The following is a 23,372-nucleotide window of genomic DNA, read 5'->3' as shown; positions in this document are numbered from 1 at the left end:
GCATTGGTCATATCGGGTCCTGAAAGATGTCTTAAGAATTTTCGAATCCTGAATCTTCAGCTGGTGATAGCTGGAACTCAAATCAATCTTGGAGAACACCCTCGCTCCCTGAAGCTGGTAAAATAAATCATCAATACGACGCAAAAGATACTTGTTCTTGACTGTGACCTTGTTCAACTGCCTGTAATCAATGCACATCCTCATAGAACTATCCTTCTTCTTTACAAATAAAACCGGTGCACCCCAAAGTGACGCACTAGGCCGAATAAACCTCTTATTAAGGAGTTCCTGAAGTTGTTCCTTCAACTCCGCCGGTGCCATACGATATGGTGGAATAGATATGGGCTGAGTGCCCGGCACCAAATCAATACCAAAGTCAATATCCATGTCAGGCAGCATGCCCGGCAAGTTTGCAGGAAACACATCCGAAAAATCACGTACCACCGGAACAGAATCAATGGTAGGAGTCTCTACACTAACATCCCTCACAAAAGCCAAATAAGATAGGCAACCCTTCTCAACCATACGTCGAGCCTTCAAATATGAAATCACCCTACTAGGTACATAATCTATCGAACTGCTCCACTCAACCCTCGGAAATCCCGGCATTACCAACGTCACGGTCTTTGCGTGACAATCTAGAACAGCATGACATAGAGATAACCAATCCATACCCAATATCACATCAAAGTCAACCATACTGAGCAGCAAAAGGTCCACTTGGGGCTCCAGACCCCCAATAGTCACCACACATGACCAATATACGTAGTCTACAATAATAGTATCGCCCACAGAAGTAGATACATGAACATATGAAACTAAAAACTCACGGGGCATATCCAGAAAATGAGCGAAATACGAGGAAACATATGAATATGTGGAACCAGGGTCAAATAATACAGAGGCATCTCTGTAACAAACTGAGACACTACCTGCAATCACAGCATCTAAAGCAATACCATCTGGTCTGGCAGGGAGGGCATAGAAATGGGCCTGGCCACCCCCTGATCTGCCGCCCCCTCTAAGACGACCCCTAGTTGACTGACCTCCACCCCGAGCTGAATGGGCGGGTGGTGAAGTAATTGGTGCTAAAGTCGAAGGCTGAATCCTCTGTTGAGATATACCTCTATGACGACGAGGGAAGTGCCTCCACATATGCCCAAACTCCCCACACTCAAAACAACTCCCCGGTGCTGGTGACGGGAACTAAAGGGAGACCCGAGCACCGGGATAACTGGTAGAAAACCTGGCATAGAGGAGCCCTGAACTGGTGGAACACGAGACGAACTCTGAGGTGAAAGGGCACCGAGTGATGAGTGGCCCTGATGAGAACTGTGAGAACTATGGCCAGATGATGCACCACGGTGAAATGACCGAGGTGACTGAGCCTGTCTGAAATGACGACCTCTACCGTGCTGAAACTGACCCCCAAAAGGAGCACCGCTGAATCCACCCTGACCATGAGGCCTCTTGGCCTCCCTCTCAACCCTCTCCTAACCCCAAACCATCTCAATTTGCTGATAAATGTCAACAACCTCATCAAAGGTAGCACCAGAAATCTTCTCTCTCGTCATAAGCAACCGAAGCTGAAAATCGAGGCCATCTATAAACCTCCTTATCCTCTCTCGGTCTGTGGGAACCAATCAGATAGCATGACGGGCCAAATCGAAGAACCGCATCGCATACTGTACACAGACATATCACCCTGACGAAGCTGCTCAAACTATCTACGCAGCTTCTCTCTGCGGGACTGAGGCACGAACTTCTCCAAAAAGGACCACGGAGAACTGCTGCCAAGTAAGGGGTGCTGCGCCAACAGGCCTACGCCTCTCATAAGTCTCCCACCATCTGAGTGCAGCCCCAAAAAACTAAAAAGTACTGAATGCGATGCCACAAGTCTCCAGAATACCAGCAGTACAGAGTATCCTTTGACACATGTCCAAGAAGCCCTAAGCATCTTCTCTCTTTGTGCTACTGAAAGGTGGCGGCTGGAGTCTCCCAAACCTCTCCAACCTATGCTGATCATCCTCAGGCATAGCAGGAACCATATAATCCTGTGCAGCTGCTACCGGTTGGGCTAGTGGTGCCCCCTGTGTCTGGAGTCCCTGAACAACCTGCTCGGGTGTGCGAGCGATGGGAGTCTGAGTGCCTATGCCTCCCCTGGCCTGAGAAGTGGCTACGGCCGTCGAGATAGAGACCGCCTGAGCAAGGTCAGTACACGCTGTGAGAATCTGAGGTAGGGCCTCCTGAAGGCCTGGAATCATAATAGGCATAGGTGCTGCCTGAGCTGGTGCATCAACAACTAGAATCTGGTCCTGATCTGGGAAAACTGGTGGATTTGCAGGTACTACCCCAGCTGTTGTACGGGATGCAACCCTGCCCTACCACGGCCTTAACCGCGGTCTCGGCCTCTTGCAGCCTTGGCTGGTGGTACTGGTGGCTGGCCCTCCTGACCGGTAGTACGAGTCCTCACCATCTGTGAGAGAATGAAACAACAGATGTTTAGTTAGTAGGATCAATAGATTCGCACGACAAGAATTGAAGAATGTGGATTTTCTTAAGGGTTCTGCAGCCTCTCAAAGATAAGTACAGATGTCTCCGTACCGATCCGCAAGACTCTACTAAATTCGCTCATGACTCGTGAGACCTATGTAACCTAGGCTCTGATACCAACTTGTCACGACCCAAATTAACCCTGACGTGATGGCGCCTATCGTGAAACTAGGCAACCCGACTCATTTCCAAAACAAACCGATATTTTCATTTCAAAGAAAATTTCAAGGCTATTTAACATAAAAACCTCCGTAAAGGAGTTCAAATCAAAAGAAAAGTGCGGAAAAGAAAAGCCTAACATCGGGGTGTCACTAGTCATGAGCATCTACTATAATTTGTCTGACAATATCGAGACTAACATAGTCTGAAAAATAGCTAAATACAACTAAAGGAAGATAAGAGGGAGAAGAGCAGGGTTGCGATCGCCGGGCAGCTACCTTGCTATCCTCGAGAAATAAAATCTGCAACCGGAATAGTCAGCAGTCGCTACCGTGTCTAACTATACCTGGATCTGCACACAAGGTGCAGGGAATAACGTGAGTAGGTCAACTCAGTAAGCAACAATAGTAAATAAAGACTGAGCAGTAGTGACGAGCATCAAACATATAAAGTTCATATCATGAAATCTCGGTAAAATACAATATGCTTTAAAAATCAGTGTCTGAATCAAATCATCTCGTTTAAACCCAGTTCCAGTAATAATCATTTAAAGAAATTTTTCAACAGTTTCAAATAGAGGCTCAATGCAAAGGTGAGCAAAAATGATGAAATCAAAATCAGCCCCTCGGGCAACATCACTCGTATACAGCCCCTTGGGCAAACCTCAGAATCACTCGTATACAGCCTCTCGGGCATACCTCATAATCACTCATGCCTCTTGGGCATACCTCATAATCACTCATTCCTCTCGGGCATACCTCACAATCACTCATGCCTCCCACTCACTCGGCACTCGACACTCGCACTCAGTAGGTACCTGCGCTCACTGGGGGTGTGTACAGACTCCGGAGGGGCTCCTTCAGCCCAAGCGCTATATCAAGCCAAATCATGGCATAAATCACTCAAGCCCTCGGCCTGTATCAAACATGATGTGGTTGTAACCCGATCCCATAAATATCCTCACAAATCAGGCCCTCGGTCACACTCAGTCATAAACCTCTCAAGCCACTAGGGATCTCAGTAAAAATAGGGTATTCAGCCCAAAACAACATTTATATGCCTCAAAACAGAGTAATAAAACTGAGTTATGTAGTAAACAAGTATAACCATGACTGAGTATAGTTTTTCAATCAAAAACAGTGAGAGGATAGTAAGAAAAAGTCCCCTAAGGGTCCAAACAGCACTGGCACAAGGCCCAAATATGGCATACCGCCCAATTTACAGAAACACATTTCTAAAACCCATAAGTATCATATAGTTTCAACAAAATATGCAACTTTACAGTTGCTACGGGATGGACCAAGTCACAATCCCCAATGGTGCGCGCCCACACGCCTATCACCTAGCATGTGTGTCACCTCAAAATAGTAAAATGATACGAAATCCGGGGTTTCATACCCTCAGGACTAGATTTACAGTCGTTACTTACCTCAAATCGATCAAATCCCTACTCTGCGATGCTCTTGCCCCTCGATTCAGACTCCAAATGCTCCGAATCAATTCACAATCAGTACAATACCATCAATTTATGCTAAAGGAATGAATTCCATAAGAAAAACTACCAATTTAGACCAAAAACCTGAAATTGGCTCAAATCTGGCCCCCGGGCCCACGTCTCAAAATCCGACAAAATTTACAAAACTAGAAATCCCATTCACACACGAGTCCACACATACAAAATTTATCAAAATCCGACATCATTTGGTCCCTAAAATCCTTAAATTAAACTCACTAAAATCCCAAGCCCTAACTCCTCATTTTCACCCCTAGTTTCCACGAATTACATGATTAAACAACGGGAAATCACCATAAACACGTGTATTAGGGATCAAGCCCTCAATGAAAATCCCCTTGAATCCCCTCTTCAAATCACTCCCAAAAGCTCCAAAACCGACTGAAAATAGTGAAGAATGAACCAAAATTCGCAAAGTGTGGAATATATGCCTTCTGCCCAAGCTTTTTGCACCTGCGGCCTATTCTTCGCGCCTGCGGGACCGCACCTATGGCCAAATCGCCGCACCTGCTAAACTCAATTAATTCCTCAGCCTTCGCACCTGCGCCCAGTCCTCACACCTGCGGGCTCGCAGGTGCGGCCAATCCTTCACACCTGCGCTCCATACTTAGCCTCCCATTTTCCGCATCCGCGCTCCAAATCTCGCGCCTGCGGAAGCGCACCTACGCATCTCCCTCCACTTCTGCGAAGCCTACCAAAATTCCCTTCTCCGCATCTGCGCCCCAGGTCTCGCACCTGCGGGCTCGCAGATGCGACCACTATCTCGCACCTGTGCATCTTGCCTAGCCCAGAAATGCCCGCACCTGTGAACTCCCATACGCACCTGCGACCTCACACCCGCGACTCCCCTTCCGCAGGTGTGGAAACACCAACAGAATTCACATCAGCATCTCTCAAACACCAAATGCCAATCTGTCGATCATCCAAAACACACCCGAGGCCCTCGGGACTTCAACCAAAAATACCAACAAGTCATATATCAACATACAAACTTAGTCGAACCTTCGAATAACTCAAAACAACATCTAAACACCAAATTAACCTCGGATTCAAGCCTAAGAACTTTTAATCTTCTAAATTCCACAAACAACGTCGAAACCTATAAAACCACTTCCGAATGACCTCAAATTTTATACACATGTCACAAATGACACTATAAAACCACTCCAACTTCCAGAATTCCATTCTGACTCTGATATCAAATTTTTCACTGCCGACCGTAAATCGCCAAATTTCTAATTTCGCCAATTCAAGCCTAATTCTACCACAGACCTACAAATCACATTCCGGACACACTCCTAAGTCCAAAATAACCTAACAGAGCTTATGGAACCATAAAATTTCAAATATGAGATCGTTTACATATAGGTCAACATCCAATTGAGTTTTTCCAACTTAAACTTCTAAATAGGAGACTAAGAGTTTCAATCTACTCCGAAACCACTCCGGACCCGAACCAACTAACTCGATATATCATAACATAGCTGAAAAGCACAAAAGGAAGCAGAAATGGGGAAAACGGGGCTATATCTCCCAAAACGACCGGCCGGATCGTTACAAGTGCACAGTATAAATAATTGTTGGATCGGGCCGCACGACCTTGGCATGATTTTTGCATGCTTGTATTGCTTGCCTTGAAATTTATAAATAATGATATTTCCTCTCTGGTCTGAGATAAATTGATAATTTGATATGGCCTCATTGGCTGGAGATATAAATTGTTTAAAGATGAAAATAAATTTGGAAATCCCCTATTGACAAGAGAATTATTTACATGTCTCATGTTATTGTGTTTACCATTGCCTCATAAAAATTCATAATTTATCATATTATTGGTATATTGTTTATAGCCCATAGTAAGTGTCTGAGTCGACCCCTCGTCACTACTTCTTCGAGGTTAGGCGGGATACTTACTGGGTACGTGTTAATTTATGTACTCATGCTACACTTGCTGCATATTTTTGTGCAGGTACACATATGTTTAGCGGCCTTGTGGGCGCAGAGGCACGATTATGGCGGGGACTTGGGTGAGCTGCATTTTGTACGACGTTCCGCAGCCAACAGAGTCTCCTTCAGAGTACTTATATTTTTCCTGTCCAATTGTATTCCGGACAGCTGTTTTATTTTATTTTACATTCTTAGTAAATTCTCATGCACTTGTGACACCGGATTTTGTGAGGATTATGGGTTATGCTGTATTGGAAATTTTAAAGATATTATTATATATTTTGTAAATTTCGTCTTTTATGATTTAAATGGAAGGAAAATATGATTTCAAAAGTAACAAAATGAGAACCCAATTAAGTACATATTGTTAGCTTGCCTGATAGTGGTGTCCGGCGCGATCACGACCTTTATGGATTTTGGGTCGTGACAATATAGTATCAGAGTACTAGGTTCACTTAGGTCTCACGAGTCATGAGCGAGTCTAGTAGAGTCTTGTAGATCGGTACGGAGACATCTGTACTTATCTTCGAGAGGCTACAGGGTTGTTAGGAGCACTTCCCTTCTTGATTCCTCATCGTGCGATTTGATTCCTGTGAGGCTTATGCTTTCATTTCTTTCCCATTCAATCTTATGCGACGTGAAGTGCTGGTTATAAATCGGGAATTGAGGAATTGTAATGGTACTACAGATGTGGTGCGGGATATTTCTCCCTGTGTAGTTGATTGGGCTATTGTCGTCTCCTTGTAGAAGGATATTCTATCATTTCAGCTCAGTAGCTGTACTTCTGAGAGCTTTGAGGCTATGCACAGGTTGCTATGATGCTCATGAGTTGTTATCGCACAGTATTGATGTGATGGTAGGATGCTTGCCTATGTCTTTGGGAAGTCAATGACTTAAAAGGAGGTTTACTCAGTGCATGATTCAGAGATTCAGTATTTTACTTCCGACGGAGGAAAGGCAATCGAACTAAGAATGTTCAAACTTAGACTTGTGTTGATGGAGTAGCGGGACTCAATATTTGCGAGCGTGGTGGAATCTTTGCCTGTGATGTGGTGTCATCGTCCTTGATTGGTTATAATGTGTTAAGTTTGCCGGTGTTATGGTTTCCTTCAATTCACCTCGGGGCAGAGTATTATAAATAGTGTCGGGAAAGTGGTTGTCAAGGGTCGCAGTGTGCAGTGGTTCAGGATCGAATCGGTATTCCCGGTATTGTTGGCTCGAGAAAGATGATTTTCGGAAAGGTTTAAAGTTGGTAGCGATCTATCGGTTCAAGTGCTACAGAGGTAGATTTTGATTTAAGGCAACAACTGGGCAGTAAAGGATGATGAAGGACATGTAGGAGGTGCCTTGCGGTGGATAAACTTATAGGAGCCCAAGTGTGAGAAACAGGAGTCAGGTAGTTACTTAAAGGAGTGAGTTTGACCAAAGTGAGAGAGTGGAAGAGTAGCATGTAGATTTTGTGATAGGATAACTACACGCCTTGAGGAAAGTTTAGAGTGAATTAGGAATCATGTGGACGGTGATTGGGTCTACGGACTTAATTTGAAATATTGGCTATTATACGGCGGAAGATTGGATACAACAGAAAGGAGTTTCTTGATATGAAGAAGGATAAAACATGACTTTGGATTGGAATGTATTGTCGCACCTTTAGTTGACGTCCATGAGGAGTGAACGGACTGGTGCAATTGGTGAATGAGCTCGGACTCAAGATGATCTACTGATTTCGTAGTAATTATACCCAGTACAGCGACGTTGGAATATGTTGGCATGTATTTTCCACAGGTGGATTATCTCCTGTGAGCAGGTTAGCGATCGCGTGGTGTTGACAAAGCTTCTGCGAAGAATTCTACTGGCTAACCGGTAAGAGATTGAATATGTAAATGTCGTTAGTGATTCAGAGTGTTCATGAAAGGTCAAATGGAAGGATTTCGAGGAATTTGGCGAATTGGTTATGCAAAATCAATTCAACGATGAAGAAAGAATCTTGGCGGGTTCTAGAGTTATGCAATGGTAGCTTCAAGCTAAGTAGGAGAGCCCCACCGCCTACAGTTGGATTGCATGGTCGTCTATTTGAAAGAATTTGGTTATCTGCATATTGATTGGTTATTACGACTAAGGAAAGGGAACATCAGGGGAAATTCGAGCAGAGAAATTGATCAATGTGTGCTATACTTGGCCTTATCGATTCATGTCCAGGCTTTGGTAAGACTCAGAGTTTATGTTTCGTGTAGATGTGATGTACAAGGAAAGTGATTCAGCCGGGTGCTTATTGAGAGAGTGTTTATGTGCTAGCATAGCCTTAGAGTTAATTATATTCGGGACCAGGTCAGAATGGGTGACTCTCAACAACGGTCCTAGTGGATTCAAAGGTTAAAGTGTGGTGCCTAAGGATTTGAAGCTTGTAGTATGGTTAAGTATCGAGCTTTTGCAGCAGATTATGAAAGGGGCTTGGAGTGTTCTACGTTATCTTCGGTTTTCGGTGTAGCATTGGATGAATGGAAGAAAATAACTTCGGATTCATAGAGGGATTTTCTAGAATAGGTGTACTAGTTGAAGATGCAAACATGCGCACAAGGAGGGTATGAGATGGTTCGTAGGTTTTGAGATAGTGTGGTCTCGTGAAATAATGTCACTTGGGATGAGTGCAGAATTAGGTTCGTGATGTAATGATTGGAGCTATTATTATTTATAAGGCAAGTTAAGAATAAATTGGGAAACGACGGGTCGGCTAACAATGGTTGAATTAGCATGATGGTGGCAATGATCAGTTCCTTCAGCGTATTGAGTTATGCATGTGATTTGTGGCGGTACGTGTGAGGCTTGACAGCCGCCGTAATTGATTTTATTTGGAGGAATTCAAGTATTATGGCATGTTATGTGTAGATGGATCCCGGAAGAGTTATGGTGGTTTAGACCACTACTTGAGGTTGGTATTTTCTGCGGATATAAGAATTCAGTCACGTGTTGCAATGGTTCTCTTGAAATGAATTACGTAGAAGGTTTCTATATAATGAAGTGTTTACCCTATTAGTGGTTCAGGAGTTATGATAAAATTCTTGTACTCTTGCGCATTAGCGTGATTACGTGCATCAAGTAGCATGGGATTCAAAAGTTGAGGATTTGAGATTGCGGTTCGGTGTTGACAAGGATGTCATGAGATCGGATGAGCAAGAAAAATTATTCAGATGTTTAAAGTAAGATAGTATAAGTGTGACGTGTAGTCACTTGATTGAGTGAATATTGAGACCAAGTATGAAGATTGTGGCGATATCGCTAATTCGAGAATTTATGCCTGGAGGGCGCTCGGTTCATTTGGTTGTGGACTGTGGAAGTTTGTTCTAATTATGATGGTTGTGCTTGTGTGTTATGGGAAAAAGGGTTATTATGGATCCTTGAAAGGTTATTAGCCTAGTACGGTGCGATCAGAACTAGCTTAAGGTTCGTGGATGGATTTAAAAATGAATATGGGCTCTATATCAGGCTGGATAGGTTCATTTCAGCATAGCACTCCTTATTATGGAGGAGTATTCGGACGTTGTACGTCGTTTCATCGACGGCTATTTCATGTAATACTATATTGTGTCGTGTGAGCTGTGAAACAGCTTGATAAATTTCTTATGTGTTGAGGTTCCGCGTAGCGATGGTGTTATGTGAGCAGGATGGCTCTCGAGATCCAGATCATATATCGCACCTTAGTTGTGCTTGAGTTTTGTAGCGTATAGCGTTGTCGGTCCTCCAAGGGATGGTATTATGCACTTAGTGTGCTTGTGTCCGATATTCGGATATTTTGTAGTAATGAGCATTCTAGCTCGGTAAGTATTTCCTTATAGATGTTTTATGCGGATTGGGTGGCACGCCACCACGGGTATGTTGTTTGGATCGGGTTGCATGCCGCAACAGTGTGATGTTGAGTACAGTCCCTTATATTCTATTTTGAGTGTTTTGTATCCCATTTTCTGAGGAAGGTTCATGACACGTTTTCGATTGTCTAATTAGTTATGCGGGTTGAGTAATCCTTTCTAGAGTTCATTTTCCTTAGGTATCACGCTCGGATTTGTAGCTTATTGGCACATTGTGGCATCATATGCGACTTTTGGCAGTGCCTGAGGTGGCTTATTCATGGGCAATTTATACTGGGTGAGACGAGATTTTTGGATCTGGGATCAGTGCGATCGGATTATATGAAGCATATTAAAGAGCAAATACCATTATTCAGTTCATAATGGGGTGATGATTCTAGTCAAGAGGAGAGGTTCAATGATTTGTTGGCTTGGCAGTTAGTTATGAATTTCTACACGTCTCTTCTGTCATGGCAGTATTGCCAGTATTGAAACAAGACTTATATATGTCATGAGGTGAAATGTGTGCATCGGATTCGTGAGATTTCGGCTATTATCATTAAAGGATGTTATTGGTCATGTAAGTTATGCAGTGCGTAGTGTGGATCCAGCAAAGGTATGCAATCATGCATTGGTGCATCGTGTAGTGATTGATACGGTGTTCGTATGATGGAAGCAGGCCTGGCAGAGAATTCCGTATGTTGGAATGGAGCTCTAAGGCCTATTTGGCTAAGTAAAAGTGAATATCTTCAGATTTGATCGAGCTAATGTGCTCAACTGAGTTGTGGTAGCACGGGTAGGTGCACGAGGTGTTAAACAGTGATTTCGGACAACTCCAGCGCAGTTCTTAGCACGTTCGAGGACGAGCGTATGTTTAAGTGTGAGAGAATGTAACGACCCGAACGGTCATTTTGAGCTCTAGCGCATCCTTCAGCAGTTTGAGGCCATGAGCAACTTCACTTAAGGTATTATGACTTGTACGCGTAGTCGGAATTGAGATTCAGGGAGTTCAGAGTTGATTTGGAAAGAAATTTCTCATTTCGGAGCTTTAAGTTGGAAGAACTGACTGAGGTTGGATTTCTGTGTAAACGATTTCGGAATCGGGATTTGAAGATTCCAACAGGTTCGTATGATGATTTCAGACTTAGGCGTATATCCGGATCGGGTTTTGGATGACTCGGGAGCGTTTCGGTGCCTAATGTGGATGTTGGCATTTTGGAAGAATTTCATAAATTTGGGTTAAAGTACATTTCAATGTTATCGGTGTCCGTTTGGGATTCCAAGTCTGGGAATAGCTCTGTGTGGTGATTCTAGTATTGGGAGCGCGTCCGGAAGTGGTCCGCATCATTATTTAAATATAATAATTAATTATGTGTTCTAAGACCTTGAAAAGTACTATTTATCATTCCTCGACTAGCGTGCGCAGTCCGTACAATTTTTCGGAAAATATTTGTGTGAAAAATGGATTAAAATGTGAAATATAGCTTTAAAACTCAATTGAGTTGACTTTTGTCAATATTTTGAGCAAACGGGCTCGGATTAGTATTTTGACAATTTCGGTAGGTCCGTATCATTATTTGGCACTTGGGCGTATACCCGAAATCGAATTTCGAGGTTCCTAGCCCGAGATATGGAATTTTGATAAAAAATTAAAAGTTTGAAAGTTTAATGACTTTTAAGAATTTACTGATATTGGATTTATTGACACCGGGTTTGTATTTTATTTTCGGAGCCCGGTATAGGTCCACTATAATATTTATGACTTGTCTGCCGAATTTGGTGAGAAACAGAGTTGATTTGACGTGATTCGGACGTCCGATTGTGAAAATATAAGTTTTAAAGTTTTCTTGAAAATTTCCTTTGATTTGGTGTCTGATTCGTAGTTCTAGGCATTGATTTGGCGATTTGATCGCGCGAGCAAGTTCATATGATATTTTAGGACTTGGGTGCATGTTTAGTTTGGAGCTCCGAGGGCTCGGGTGAGTTTCGGATAGGCTATGGGATGATTTAGGACTTAAAAAATCTGGTTTGCTGCAGACTTCAGGCTTCTGGTATATTCTTCTTCGCATTCGCGAAGGTACTCTCGTGAACGCGAAGGGTAAATTAGACTGGCACATTTTGTGTTTCACATTCGCGATAGAGGGAACGTGTACGCGAAGGGTCGAGGTGCAAAGCATCGCGTTCACGATAGAAGCTTCGCGTTCGCAAAGGGTAAATGACCAGAGAGAAATTTTCCTTCGCATTCGCGAAGGGCAGCTCGAATTCGTGAAGGTCAAGCCAGGCAAGCTTCACGTTCGCGAGGTAGCCCTCGCGTTCGCGAAGGGTAAAATTGGATAGCACAAATTTGTGCTTCGCGAACGCGAGGCACTGACCGCGTTCGCGAAGGGTAAAAATTCGAGAAACAGAACTTAAGTTCTGGAAAATGGGATTCGTCCCATTTTCAACCATTGTCCATTTTTGAGCTCGGGTAAGGCGATTCTTGGGCGATTTTTATGGGAAAATATTGGGCTAAGTGTTCCTTATCCTATATTGATTATATTTCATGATTCCATACTCATTTATGTCATGAATCAGTGAAAATTGGGAGAAAAAACATATTCTTATAAAATCTTCAAAAAATAAAAATTTAAGATTTGAAGGTCCATTTGACATCGGAATTTGATAACTTTTATATGGTTGGACTCGTCTTGGAATGGTGTTCGGATTTTGCAAGTTTTTTCGAGACTCGAGACGTGGGCCCCACTATCAGTTTTTAAAGTGAATTTCGGATTTTATCTGAAAAATTACTAAATTCATATGGAATTAATTTCTAAGATTCGTATTGAGTATATCAAATTGTTTGTGAATAGATTTGAAACTTTTGGAGACAAATTTAAAGGGAAAAGTTGTGGTCGAGTAATTGATTGAAATTGTAAAGCAAGGTAAGTGTCGTGGTTAACCTTGACTTGAGGGAATAGAACCCTTAAATTATTTATTATGTGAAATGCATGTGAACGACGTATAGGCGGGGTGACGAGTGTCTATAAGCCGCCAAATTAATTATTTGCATAATTATTTGAAAATCCTAAATTTGTTTTAATACACGAATTAATTGTTATGATAATTGTTTCTCTCCTATTCTTTGTCAAATATTAATTCTTGAATTCCTGCAATAATTGATACGTGCCGATTTGATTTATGTGCATTAATTGCTACTTGACATTTAGCATATTAAATAGTAAACTGCCCATTTTTTCCCTGATTTCCATAATAAATTGTTATTTGTCATTGTTTGTTTTATAATTAAATCATAATTATTGTATGCTTGATGTCTTAAAAATTTTATATTAATTGTTGCATTTATTAGGGCAATTTCTTCTATAAGAATTGGTAAATGGATATACTGGGAGAGCGGGTTGCACGCCGCAACAGAATTGATTGAAATGAAAATATTGGGGGATCGGGTTGCACGCCGCAATAGATTTATTAAAAGTCCATATTGGGAGATCGGGTTGCACGCCGCAACAGACTTATAAAAGTCCATATTGGGAGATCAGGTTGCACGCCGCAACAGACTTGTTTAAAAGTTCATATTGGAGGATCGGGTTGCTCGCCGCAACAGACTTATTTAAAAATCTATATATACTTGATTAAAATAAATATATGGGAGGATTGAAAATGAATATGTTGTGGGAGCGGGTTGCACGCTGCAACGGAAATTGATAGAAATAATAATTGGTTATGACTGTTGAATTGGCTTCAACTATTAAAATGAGTTACCTGATTTATTTCTATTATTGTCGTTATTACTATTATTGCGTACAGGTTATTGTAAGTGACCTGCCTTAGCCTCGTCACTACTTCTTCGAGGTTAGGCTCGGCACTTACCAGTACATGAGGTCGGTTGTACTGATATTACACTCTGCACTTCTTGTGCCGATTTCGGAGTTGGTCCCAGCGGTGTACTATACACTTGCTCGGATTTCAGCTACCCATAGGAGACTTGAGGTATAACTGCACGGCGTCCACAGTTCTGAAGTCCCCGTCTACTTTACTTTAGTTGTGTGTTTGTTTTCAGACAACTTTATTTTATTCAGACCTTTATTTGTACTATTCTAGAAGCTCGTGCACTTGTGACACCAATTCTGTGATGGTATTTAGACACCGTTATTTTATGGATTATTCACTACATTTCAGACTTTACTTCCGCATTTAATTCTTTGTTATTAATAAATTTAAAAATTGTTTTAAAATGGATAATATTATTCTAGCGTTAGCTTGCCTAGCAAGTGAAATATTAGGCGCCATCACGGTCCCGAAGGTGGGAATTTCGGGACGTGACAGTTCTCCTCCAAGTCTAAGAGGAACTTGTTGAGTTTTAAAGATATCCGCCAAAATGGATTTCATATTTAGACAATAGATGAGAATAATCTCGAATATCTCATTGTTACCAAGAATGTCTCTGGCCAAAAAAGGGTTATTGAGAAGTTCCCATCTTTATCTTGTGGCATGTATTGGACAAGAATTAGTACAATTGAGGCACATTCTATCGTAAACCAAAAGGTTACTAATTTCAATACTTTTGTACTTTGGCATGATCGATTGGGACATCCCGGATAAGTTATGATGAGACGAATTAAAGAGAACTCAGATGGGCATCCATTAAAGAATTTAAAGATTCTTTTAAATAATGAACTTTCGTGCACTTCTTGTTATCAAGAAAAGTTGATTATCAGACCATCACCAACAAAAGTTGGGATTGAGTCCCATGCATTTTTGGAACGTATACAAGGGGATATTTGTGGACCTATTCACCCACCTAGTGGGTCGTTTAGATATTTTATGATCTTAACAGATGCATCTTCTAGATGGTCTCATGTGTGCCTATTGTCATCTCGCAATCTGGCATTTGAAAAATTAATAGCACAAATAATCCGATTACGGGTACAATTTCCCGATAATCCAATTAAGTCTATTAGACTTGATAATGCCATTGAGTTTTCATCCCAAGCATTTAATAATTATTGCTTATCAATTGGGATAAAAGTGGAACATTCTGTAGCTCATGTTCACACTCAAAATGGCCTTGCAGAATCTTTGATTAAACGTCTGCAATTTATAGCAAGACTGTTACTCATGAAAACGAGATTACCCACTTCTGTTTGGGGTCATTCCATTTTGCATGCAGCAATGCTAATTCGTCTCAGACCAACAAATTATCATAAATATTCCCCGTTGCAATTAGTTTTGGCTCATGAACCTAATATATCCCATCTAAGAATTTTTGGATGCGATGTATATGTGCCTGTAGCACCACCATATCGCACCAAGATGGGTCCCCAAAGAAGGTTAGGAATATATGTTGGGTTTGAATCGCCCTCCATTATTCGCTACCTCGAAACATTAACGAGAGATTTGTTCACTGCTCGATTTGTAGATTGTCAATTCGATGAGGCATTTTTCCCAATATTAGGGGGAGAAATTGGTGAAATCAAACGGGAAATTTCATGGAAAAATCCATCATTGTCTTATCTTGATCCACGTGCCTCTATTTGTGAAAAAGAGGTGCAAAAGATTATCCATTTGCATAAAATAGCAAATCAAATGCCAGATGCATTTACAAATCTGAAAAGGATAACGAAATCACATATTCCTGCAGAGAATGTTCCAATCCTTATTGATATCCCTGTTGGACAATCTTCTAATATCATAGCTAATGAGTCAAAAGCACGCCTAAAACGTGGCAGAACAATTGGTTCTAAGGATCGAAATCCTAGAAAAAGAAAAATAAATAATCAAGATGACACTACGAAAGAGTCTCATAAAGAAACTCGTGATTTAACCAATCCTGAGATACATGAGGATATCGATGAGCCTGAGACTCAAGAAAATAAGGAACTATCAATAAATCTAATTGATATTGAGACAAATTTGAATTGATTGAATATAGTGGTGGATTATATCTTTCGATACAATGTTGCATCTAGCATTATGCAAGATAATGAGAATCTTGAACCTCAATCTGTTGGAGAATGTCGGCAAAGAGGTGATTGGCCAAAATGGAAAGAAGCAATCCAATCTGAGTTGGGTTCACTTACGACACGTGAAGTTTTTGGGCATGTAGTCCAAACACCTAATGGTGTTAAGCCTGTTGGCTATAAATGGGTCTTTGTACGTAAAAGGAATGAGAAAATAAGGTACAAAGATATAAGGCACGCCTTATTGCACAAGGATTTTCACAAAGGCCTGGCGTCGATTATGACAAGACGTATTCTCCTGTTATGGATGCTATAATGTTCCGTTATCTTATTAGTTTTGTTGTCCATGAAACGCTTGACATACATTTAATGGTTGTGGTTACAGCCTACCTTTACGGCTCACTTGATAATGAGATATACAAGAAAATTCCCGAGGAATTTAAAATGCCTGACGCACATAATTCAAAGTCCAGGGAAATATTTTCAATCAAATTGCAAAGAATTTTGTATGGTATAAAGCAATCCGGAAGAATGTGGTATAACCGCCTTAGTGAATATTTATTAAAGGAAAGTTATATAAATGATGTCATTTGTCCATGTGTTTTTATAAAAAAAAACAACATCGGAGTTTGTTGTACTTGCCGTATATGTTGATGACATAAACCTTATTGGAACTCCTACAGAACTCCAAAAGGAAATTGATTATTTAAAGAATGAATTCGAGATGAAAGATCTCGGAAAGACAAAATTATGTCTCGGTTTGCAAATTGAACATTTGGCAAACGAGATTTTTGTTTAATGGGTGATGTTAGAAATGGAAGAAAATGAGTTAAAGAGTACAAACCTATGAATTGATGTTGAGTTTTCTCTTCAAAATTGTTCCTAGGCCGAGTTCTAATGGAAGGGTTATGAAATTTTGGGAAAATCCCGCTACTGTTCTGTTTTAAGTCACAGGCGTTAGGCCTTCTTCGTGTTCGCGAAGGGCCTACCGCATTCGCGATGAGCAGCAGCCCAAGTGGCTTTCACGTTCACGAGTCTTCCTTCGCATTCGCAAAGGATGTTCCCCCCTGGTCTTCGCGTTCGCGAGCCAATGCTCGCGTTCGCCTAGAAGAATGACTGACCCCTCCCCCAGGTCCCTAAAGCTTCTCGTTCGTAAAGGATAAGGCCCCTATTGCTTCGCGTTCGCGACCCAACTACCACGTTCGCGATTAAGAAAATCACTCTACCCTAGTTTACTCTTCGCATTCGCGAGAGTACCTTCGCGAACGCGAAGAAGAAGACATCAGATAACAGCTGAAGCACAAAAAATCAGATTTTCTAAGTTTCAAAACACCTATAGCCTATCCGAAACTCGCCAGATCCCTCGGGGCTCCAAACCAATTATGCACACAAGTCCAAAAACCTCATACGAACTCGTTCGCACGAACAAAACACCAAAATAATGCCTAGAACTATAAATCGGACACCAAATCAAATTAAATTTTCAAGAAAACTTTAAAACTTCTATTTTCACAACCGAACGTCCGAATCACGTCAAATCAACTTTGTTTCTCACCAAATTCGACATACAAGTCATAAATATTATAGTGGACCTGTACCGGGATCCGTAACAAAATACGGACCCGGTATCAACAAGACCAAGCATCAGTCAATTCTTAAAAACTATTAAACTTTCAGACTTACAATGTTTAACAAAAATTCATAACTCGAGCTAGGGACCTCCGAATTTGATTCCGGGCATATGCCCAGGTCCCAAATTATGATTCGGACCTACCGGGATCGTCAAAAACACCGATCCGGGTCCGTTTGCTCAAAATATTGACAAAAGTCAACTTAAATGAATTTTTAAGGTAAAATTCATATTTTTATCAGTTTTTAACATGTAAGCCTTCCGGAAGAACATCTGGACTGTGCACGTAAATCGAGAAAGGCTAAAATGAGGTTTTTGAGACCTCAAAACACAGAATTAGGTTCTAAAATATAAGATGATCTATTGAGTCATCACATTCTCCACCTCTGAAACAATCGTTCATCCTCAAACGGACATAGAAAAGTACCTAAACTGGTGAAAAGATGTGGATATCTACTCCGCATATCTGACTAGGTCTCCCAAGTAGCTGCCTCAACGGGCTGACCTCTCCACTGCACTCAAACTGAAGGATAACTCTTAGACCTCAGCTGTCGAACCTGCCGGGCTAGAATAGCCACCGACTCCTCCTCCTAAGTCAAATCCTTGTCCAACTGGACAGAGCTGAAATCTAACACGTGGGATGGATCACCGTGATACTTCCGAAGCATGGACACGTGGAACACCGGATGAACTGTTGATAACCCCGGTGGCAACGCAAGCCTGTAAGCCACATCTCCCACTCTCTCCGAAATCTCAAAAGGTCCGATATACCTAGGGCTCAACTTGACCTTATTTACGAACCTCATTAAACCCTTCATGGGTGATACCCGAAGCAACACTCTATCCCCGACCATGAATGCAACATCACGAACTCTGCGGTCGGCATAACTCTTCTACCTGGACTGGGCTGTGCAAAGTCGATCCTAAATAATCTTGACCTTATCCATGGTATTTTGTACTAGGTCTGTACCCAACAACCGAGCCTCCCCCTTGCTCGAACCACCCAACTGGAGACCGGTACCGCCTACCGTATAATGCCTCATAGGGAGCCATCTAAATGCTCGACTGGTAGCTGTTGTTGTAGGAGAACTCTGAAAGGGGCAAGAACCGATACTATTATCCTCCGAAGTCTATAACACATGCGTGGAGCATATCCTCCAAGATTTGAATAGTACACTCGAACTGTCCGTCCGTCTGAGGATGAAACGTTGTGCTCAACTCAACCCGCGTGCCCAATTCATGCTGTACTGCCCTCCAGAAGTGAGAGGTGAACTGCGTACCTCGATCAGAAATGATAGATATGGTCACACCGTAAAGAAGGACGATCTCGCAGATGTAAATCTCTGCCAACCGCTCCGAAGAATAAATAACTGCCACATGAATGAAATGTGCTGACTTAGTCAGCCTGTCCACAATGACCCAAATGGCATCGAACTTCCTCTGAGTTTGTGGGAGTCCAACAACAAAGTCCATAGTGATACGCTCCCACTTCCACTAAGGAATCTCTATCTGCTGAAGCAAACCACCGGGTCTCTGATGCTCATACTTTACTTGCTCACAATTTAAGACACCGAGCTACATAAGCAATTGTATCCTTCTTCATCCTCCTCCACCAATAATGCTGCCGCAAGTCCTGATACATCTTGGCGGTGCCCGGATGAATAGAATATCGGGAACTGTGGGCCTCCTCAAGAATCAACTCAGGAAATCCATCCACATTAGGCACACAAACATGATCCTGCATCTTCAAAACTCCGTCATCTTCTATAGTAACCTGCTTGGCACCACTGTGCCGCACTGTGTCCCTAAGGACTAATAAATGAGGGCCTTCATACTGTCGATCTGTGATATGCTCAAACAAGGAAGACCGAGCGACTGTACAAGCTAGAACATGACTGGGCTCTGAAATATCCAACCTCACAAACTGGTTGGCCAAAGTCTGAACATCTGATGCAAGCGGCCTCTCACCAACTGGAATGAATGCAAGGCTGCCCATACTCGTTGCCTTTCTACTCAAGGCGTCGGCTACCACATTGGCTCTCCCGGGGTGGTACAAAATACTGATATCATAGTCTTTCAATAGCTCTAACCACATCCTCTGCCTCAAATTGTGATCCTTTTGCTTGAACAAATACTGAAGGTTCGATGATCCGTGAAGACCTCACATGACACGCCGTAAAGATTATGCCTCCAAATCTTCAGCGCATGAACAATGGCTGCCAACTCTAAGTCATGGACCGGGTAATTCTTCTCATGAACCTTCAACTTCCGTGACGCATATGCAATCACCTTGTCCTCCTGCATCAATACCGCACCAAGCCCAACACGGGATGTATCACAATATACCGTATAAGATCCTGAACCTGTGGGCAACACCAACACCGGTGATATAGTCAAAGTAGTCTTGAGCTTCTGAAAGCTTGCCTCACACTCATCTGACCATCTGAAAAGGGCACCCTTCTGGGTCAACTTGGTCAACGGGGCCGCTATAGATGAAAACCCCTCCACAAATCGGCGGTAATAGCCCGCCAAACCCAAGAAACTCCTGATCTCTGTAGCTGAAGTAGGTCTAGGCCAGTTCTGAACTGCCTCAATCTTCTTAAGATCTACCTGAATTCCCTCTACTGATACAACGTGCCCCAGAAAGCGACTGAATCTAACCAAAACTCGCACTTTGAAAATTTAGCATATAATTGGCTGGCTCTCAGAGTCTGAAGTACAATCCTAAGATGCTGCTCGTGCTCCTCTCGACTGCGGGAGTAGATCAAGATATAGTCAATAAACACGATCACAAAGGATTCCAAATAAGGCTTGAACACTCGGTTTATCAAATCCATGAATGCTCGTGGGGCATTTGTCAACCCAAAGGACATCACCAGAAACTCATAATGCCCGTACCGAGTCCGAAAAGCTGTCTTAGGGACATCAGATATCCTAATCCTCAACTGATGATAGACAGATCTCAAATCAATCTTCGAAAACACCTGGGCACCCTGAAGCTGATCAAATAAGTCATCAATCCTCGGCAATGGTACTTGTTCCTGATGGTGACTTTGTTCAACTGCCAATAATCTATGCGCATCCTCATCGATCCATCCTTCTTCTTCACGAATAACACAGGTGCACCCCATAGCGAAATACTAGGTATAATGAAGCCCTCATCAAGCAAATCTTGCAATTGTTCCTTTAATTCTTTCAACTTTGGCGGGGCCATACGGTATGGCGGAATAAAGATGGGTTGAGTGCCCGGAGCCAAATCAATACAGAAATCAATATCCTTGTGGGGTGGCTTCCCCGGTAGGTATGCAGGAAACACTTCTGGAAACTCACAAATAACTGGTACTGAATCTATGGAAGGAAACTCCGCACTAGAATAGCGAACATAAGCCAAATAAGCTAGACACCCCTTCTCAACCATACGCCGAGTCTTCATATAAGAGATAACCCTGCTGGTAGAATGGTCAGGAGTCCCCCTCCACTCTAATCGAGGCAACCCCGGCAAGGCTAAGGTCACTGTCTTAGTGTGACAGGCCAATATAGCATGATAAGGTGACAGCCAATCCATACCCAAGATAATATCAAAATCAACCATATCAAAAAGTAAAAGATCTACACTAGTCTCAAGACACCGAATGGTGACCACACACGAACGATAAACATGATCTACAACAATAGCATCTCCCACAGGTGTGGACACATACACAGGAGCACTCAAAGAATCACGAGGCACAACCAAATATGAAGCAAAATAGGATGACACGTAGGAATAAGTAGAACCCGGATCAAATAGAACTTAAACATATCTACTATAAAATGAAACAGTACCTGTGATAACAGCGTCAGATGACTCAGGCTCATGCTTGTCTTGAAATGCATAACATCGGGGCTGGGCCGCACCACTCTGAACTACATCTCTAGGACAGGCCCTAGTTAGCTGGTCTCCACCTCTAGTGGCCTGACCTCTACCTCTAATGGCCTGATCTCCACCTCTAGCTGCCTGACTCCTATCTCTAGCTGGCTGAGAGGGCGGTGCAGCACCCGGTGCCGGGACCATGGCACGAGAACCCTGATGTTGTGAGCTGCCTGATGCCCGAGGGCAAAATCTAGCAATGTGCCTCGGATCACCATAAGTATAACAAGACCTTGGCTGCTGTGACTGCTGACCATGAAACTAACCCTGTCGACCTGAGTAACCACCCTGAAAACTCTGGAGTGGAGGTGCACTAATAGGAGCTGGTGGTGCACTAGGCAAGCTGGTCGAAATAAGGCATATGAGGGCCACGACCACCTGAGGCACCGTGGGATGCCTGGAGTGCTAAATGAAATGTCCTGGGAGGATGGACTCTATCAAAAGTACACCTGCCTCCAGATGAGGCACCGCTGAACCCCCCAGAATGACGTGGTCTCTTGTCAGACCCCTGCAATCTCGACCCGCCTAACGACACTAGCAGCCGCCTGAAAAGAAATCTCACTCCCAGTGTCCTTAGCCATCTGCAATCTGAGAAGCTGAGCAAGTCCGTCAATAAACCTTCTCATCCTCTCTCTCTCGGTAAGAAGAATAATAAGAACATGACGGGCCAAATCAACAAAACGGGTCTCATACTGAGTAACAGTCATACTGCCTTGCTGGAGATACTCGAACTGACGGCGATACTCCTCTCTCAATGTGATAGGTAGAAACTTCTCCAAGTAGAGCTGAGAGAACTGGTCCCAAGTAAGAGCAGGCGATCCAGCTGGTCTGGTCAACAAATAATCTCTCCACCATTTCTTGGCAGGACCTGACACCGAAAATGCAGGAAAATCGACCCCAATGGTTTCCACTATACCCATGTTCCGTAGCACCTCATGACAGCTGTTAAGATACTCCTGGGGATCCTCTGAAGGAGCTCCACTAAAGTGAACTGGGAAGAGCTTGGTAAACATGTCCAATCTCCATAAAGCCTCAGAAGACATAGCTGACCCATCGCCGCCCTGAACTACTCTGACTGGATGAGCTGCTAGAGTCTGATACTGGGGAGCCATCTGCTCCGGAATGTGGGTAGCGGGAGTCTGTGCTCCTCCTCCAGCCTGAGAGATGGCTGGTACCATGGGGAATGCGTTAGTCTAGGCCACACTCTCCATAAGGCCCACCAAACGGACCAAAGCATCCCGAAGCACTGGGGTGCCAATGAACCCCTCCCAGACCTGAGCTGGTCCGACAGGCACAGCCTGGGCTAGAACCTCCTCATCAAACTCTACCTGAGGCTCCACCATTGGTGCTGCTGCTCGAGCCTTGGGCTGAGCTCTGCCCCTGCCTCGGCCTCGACCCTTGCCCCTCGTATGAGCTGCCACTGGAGGCTCTGGCTGCTGCTCAGCTGAAGATGCGGTATGAGTTCTCGCCATCTGTGGGAGGACAAGAATAGAAGAATTCAATCAACAATGATAGAATAAAATCACACGACAGAGGAGAAAAGAAGTGAAATGATTCCTAAACTTCATAACATCTAGAAGATAAGCACAGACGTCTCCGTACCGATCCTCCAAAATCTACTAAGCCTGCTCGTGAATTGTGAGACCTAGGTAACCTAGTGCTCTGATATTAACTTGTCACGATCCAGAATTTCCACCATTGGAACGGTGATGGCGCCTAATATCCCACTTGCTAGGCAAGCCGACGTTAGAGAATTATTAAGCCAATCCTTATTCAATTCAGTAAATAACAGCAAGGAAGCTAAAATGAAATACAGCGAGTGCGAAATAATATAACAACTTCACTAATTACTACCACCCGG

General features: G+C 42.9%; 1 protein-coding gene across 1 annotated transcript; it reads right to left on the bottom strand.

Moving 5' to 3' along the window:
* Positions 1-22,011: 22,011 nt before the first annotated feature.
* Positions 22,012-22,431, bottom strand: LOC138899427 (uncharacterized). Its single transcript, XM_070185787.1, has one exon. It carries the CDS (start codon positions 22,429-22,431, stop codon positions 22,012-22,014), a length of 420 nt encoding a protein of 139 aa, XP_070041888.1.
* Positions 22,432-23,372: the final 941 nt, after the last annotated feature.

Source organism: Nicotiana tomentosiformis, chromosome 1 (assembly GCF_000390325.3).
Source record: "Nicotiana tomentosiformis chromosome 1, ASM39032v3, whole genome shotgun sequence".
Lineage (NCBI taxonomy): Eukaryota > Viridiplantae > Streptophyta > Magnoliopsida > Solanales > Solanaceae > Nicotiana > Nicotiana tomentosiformis.
The sequence above is the reverse complement of the archived record's forward strand: the minus strand, read 5'-3'. Positions and strand labels throughout refer to the sequence as shown.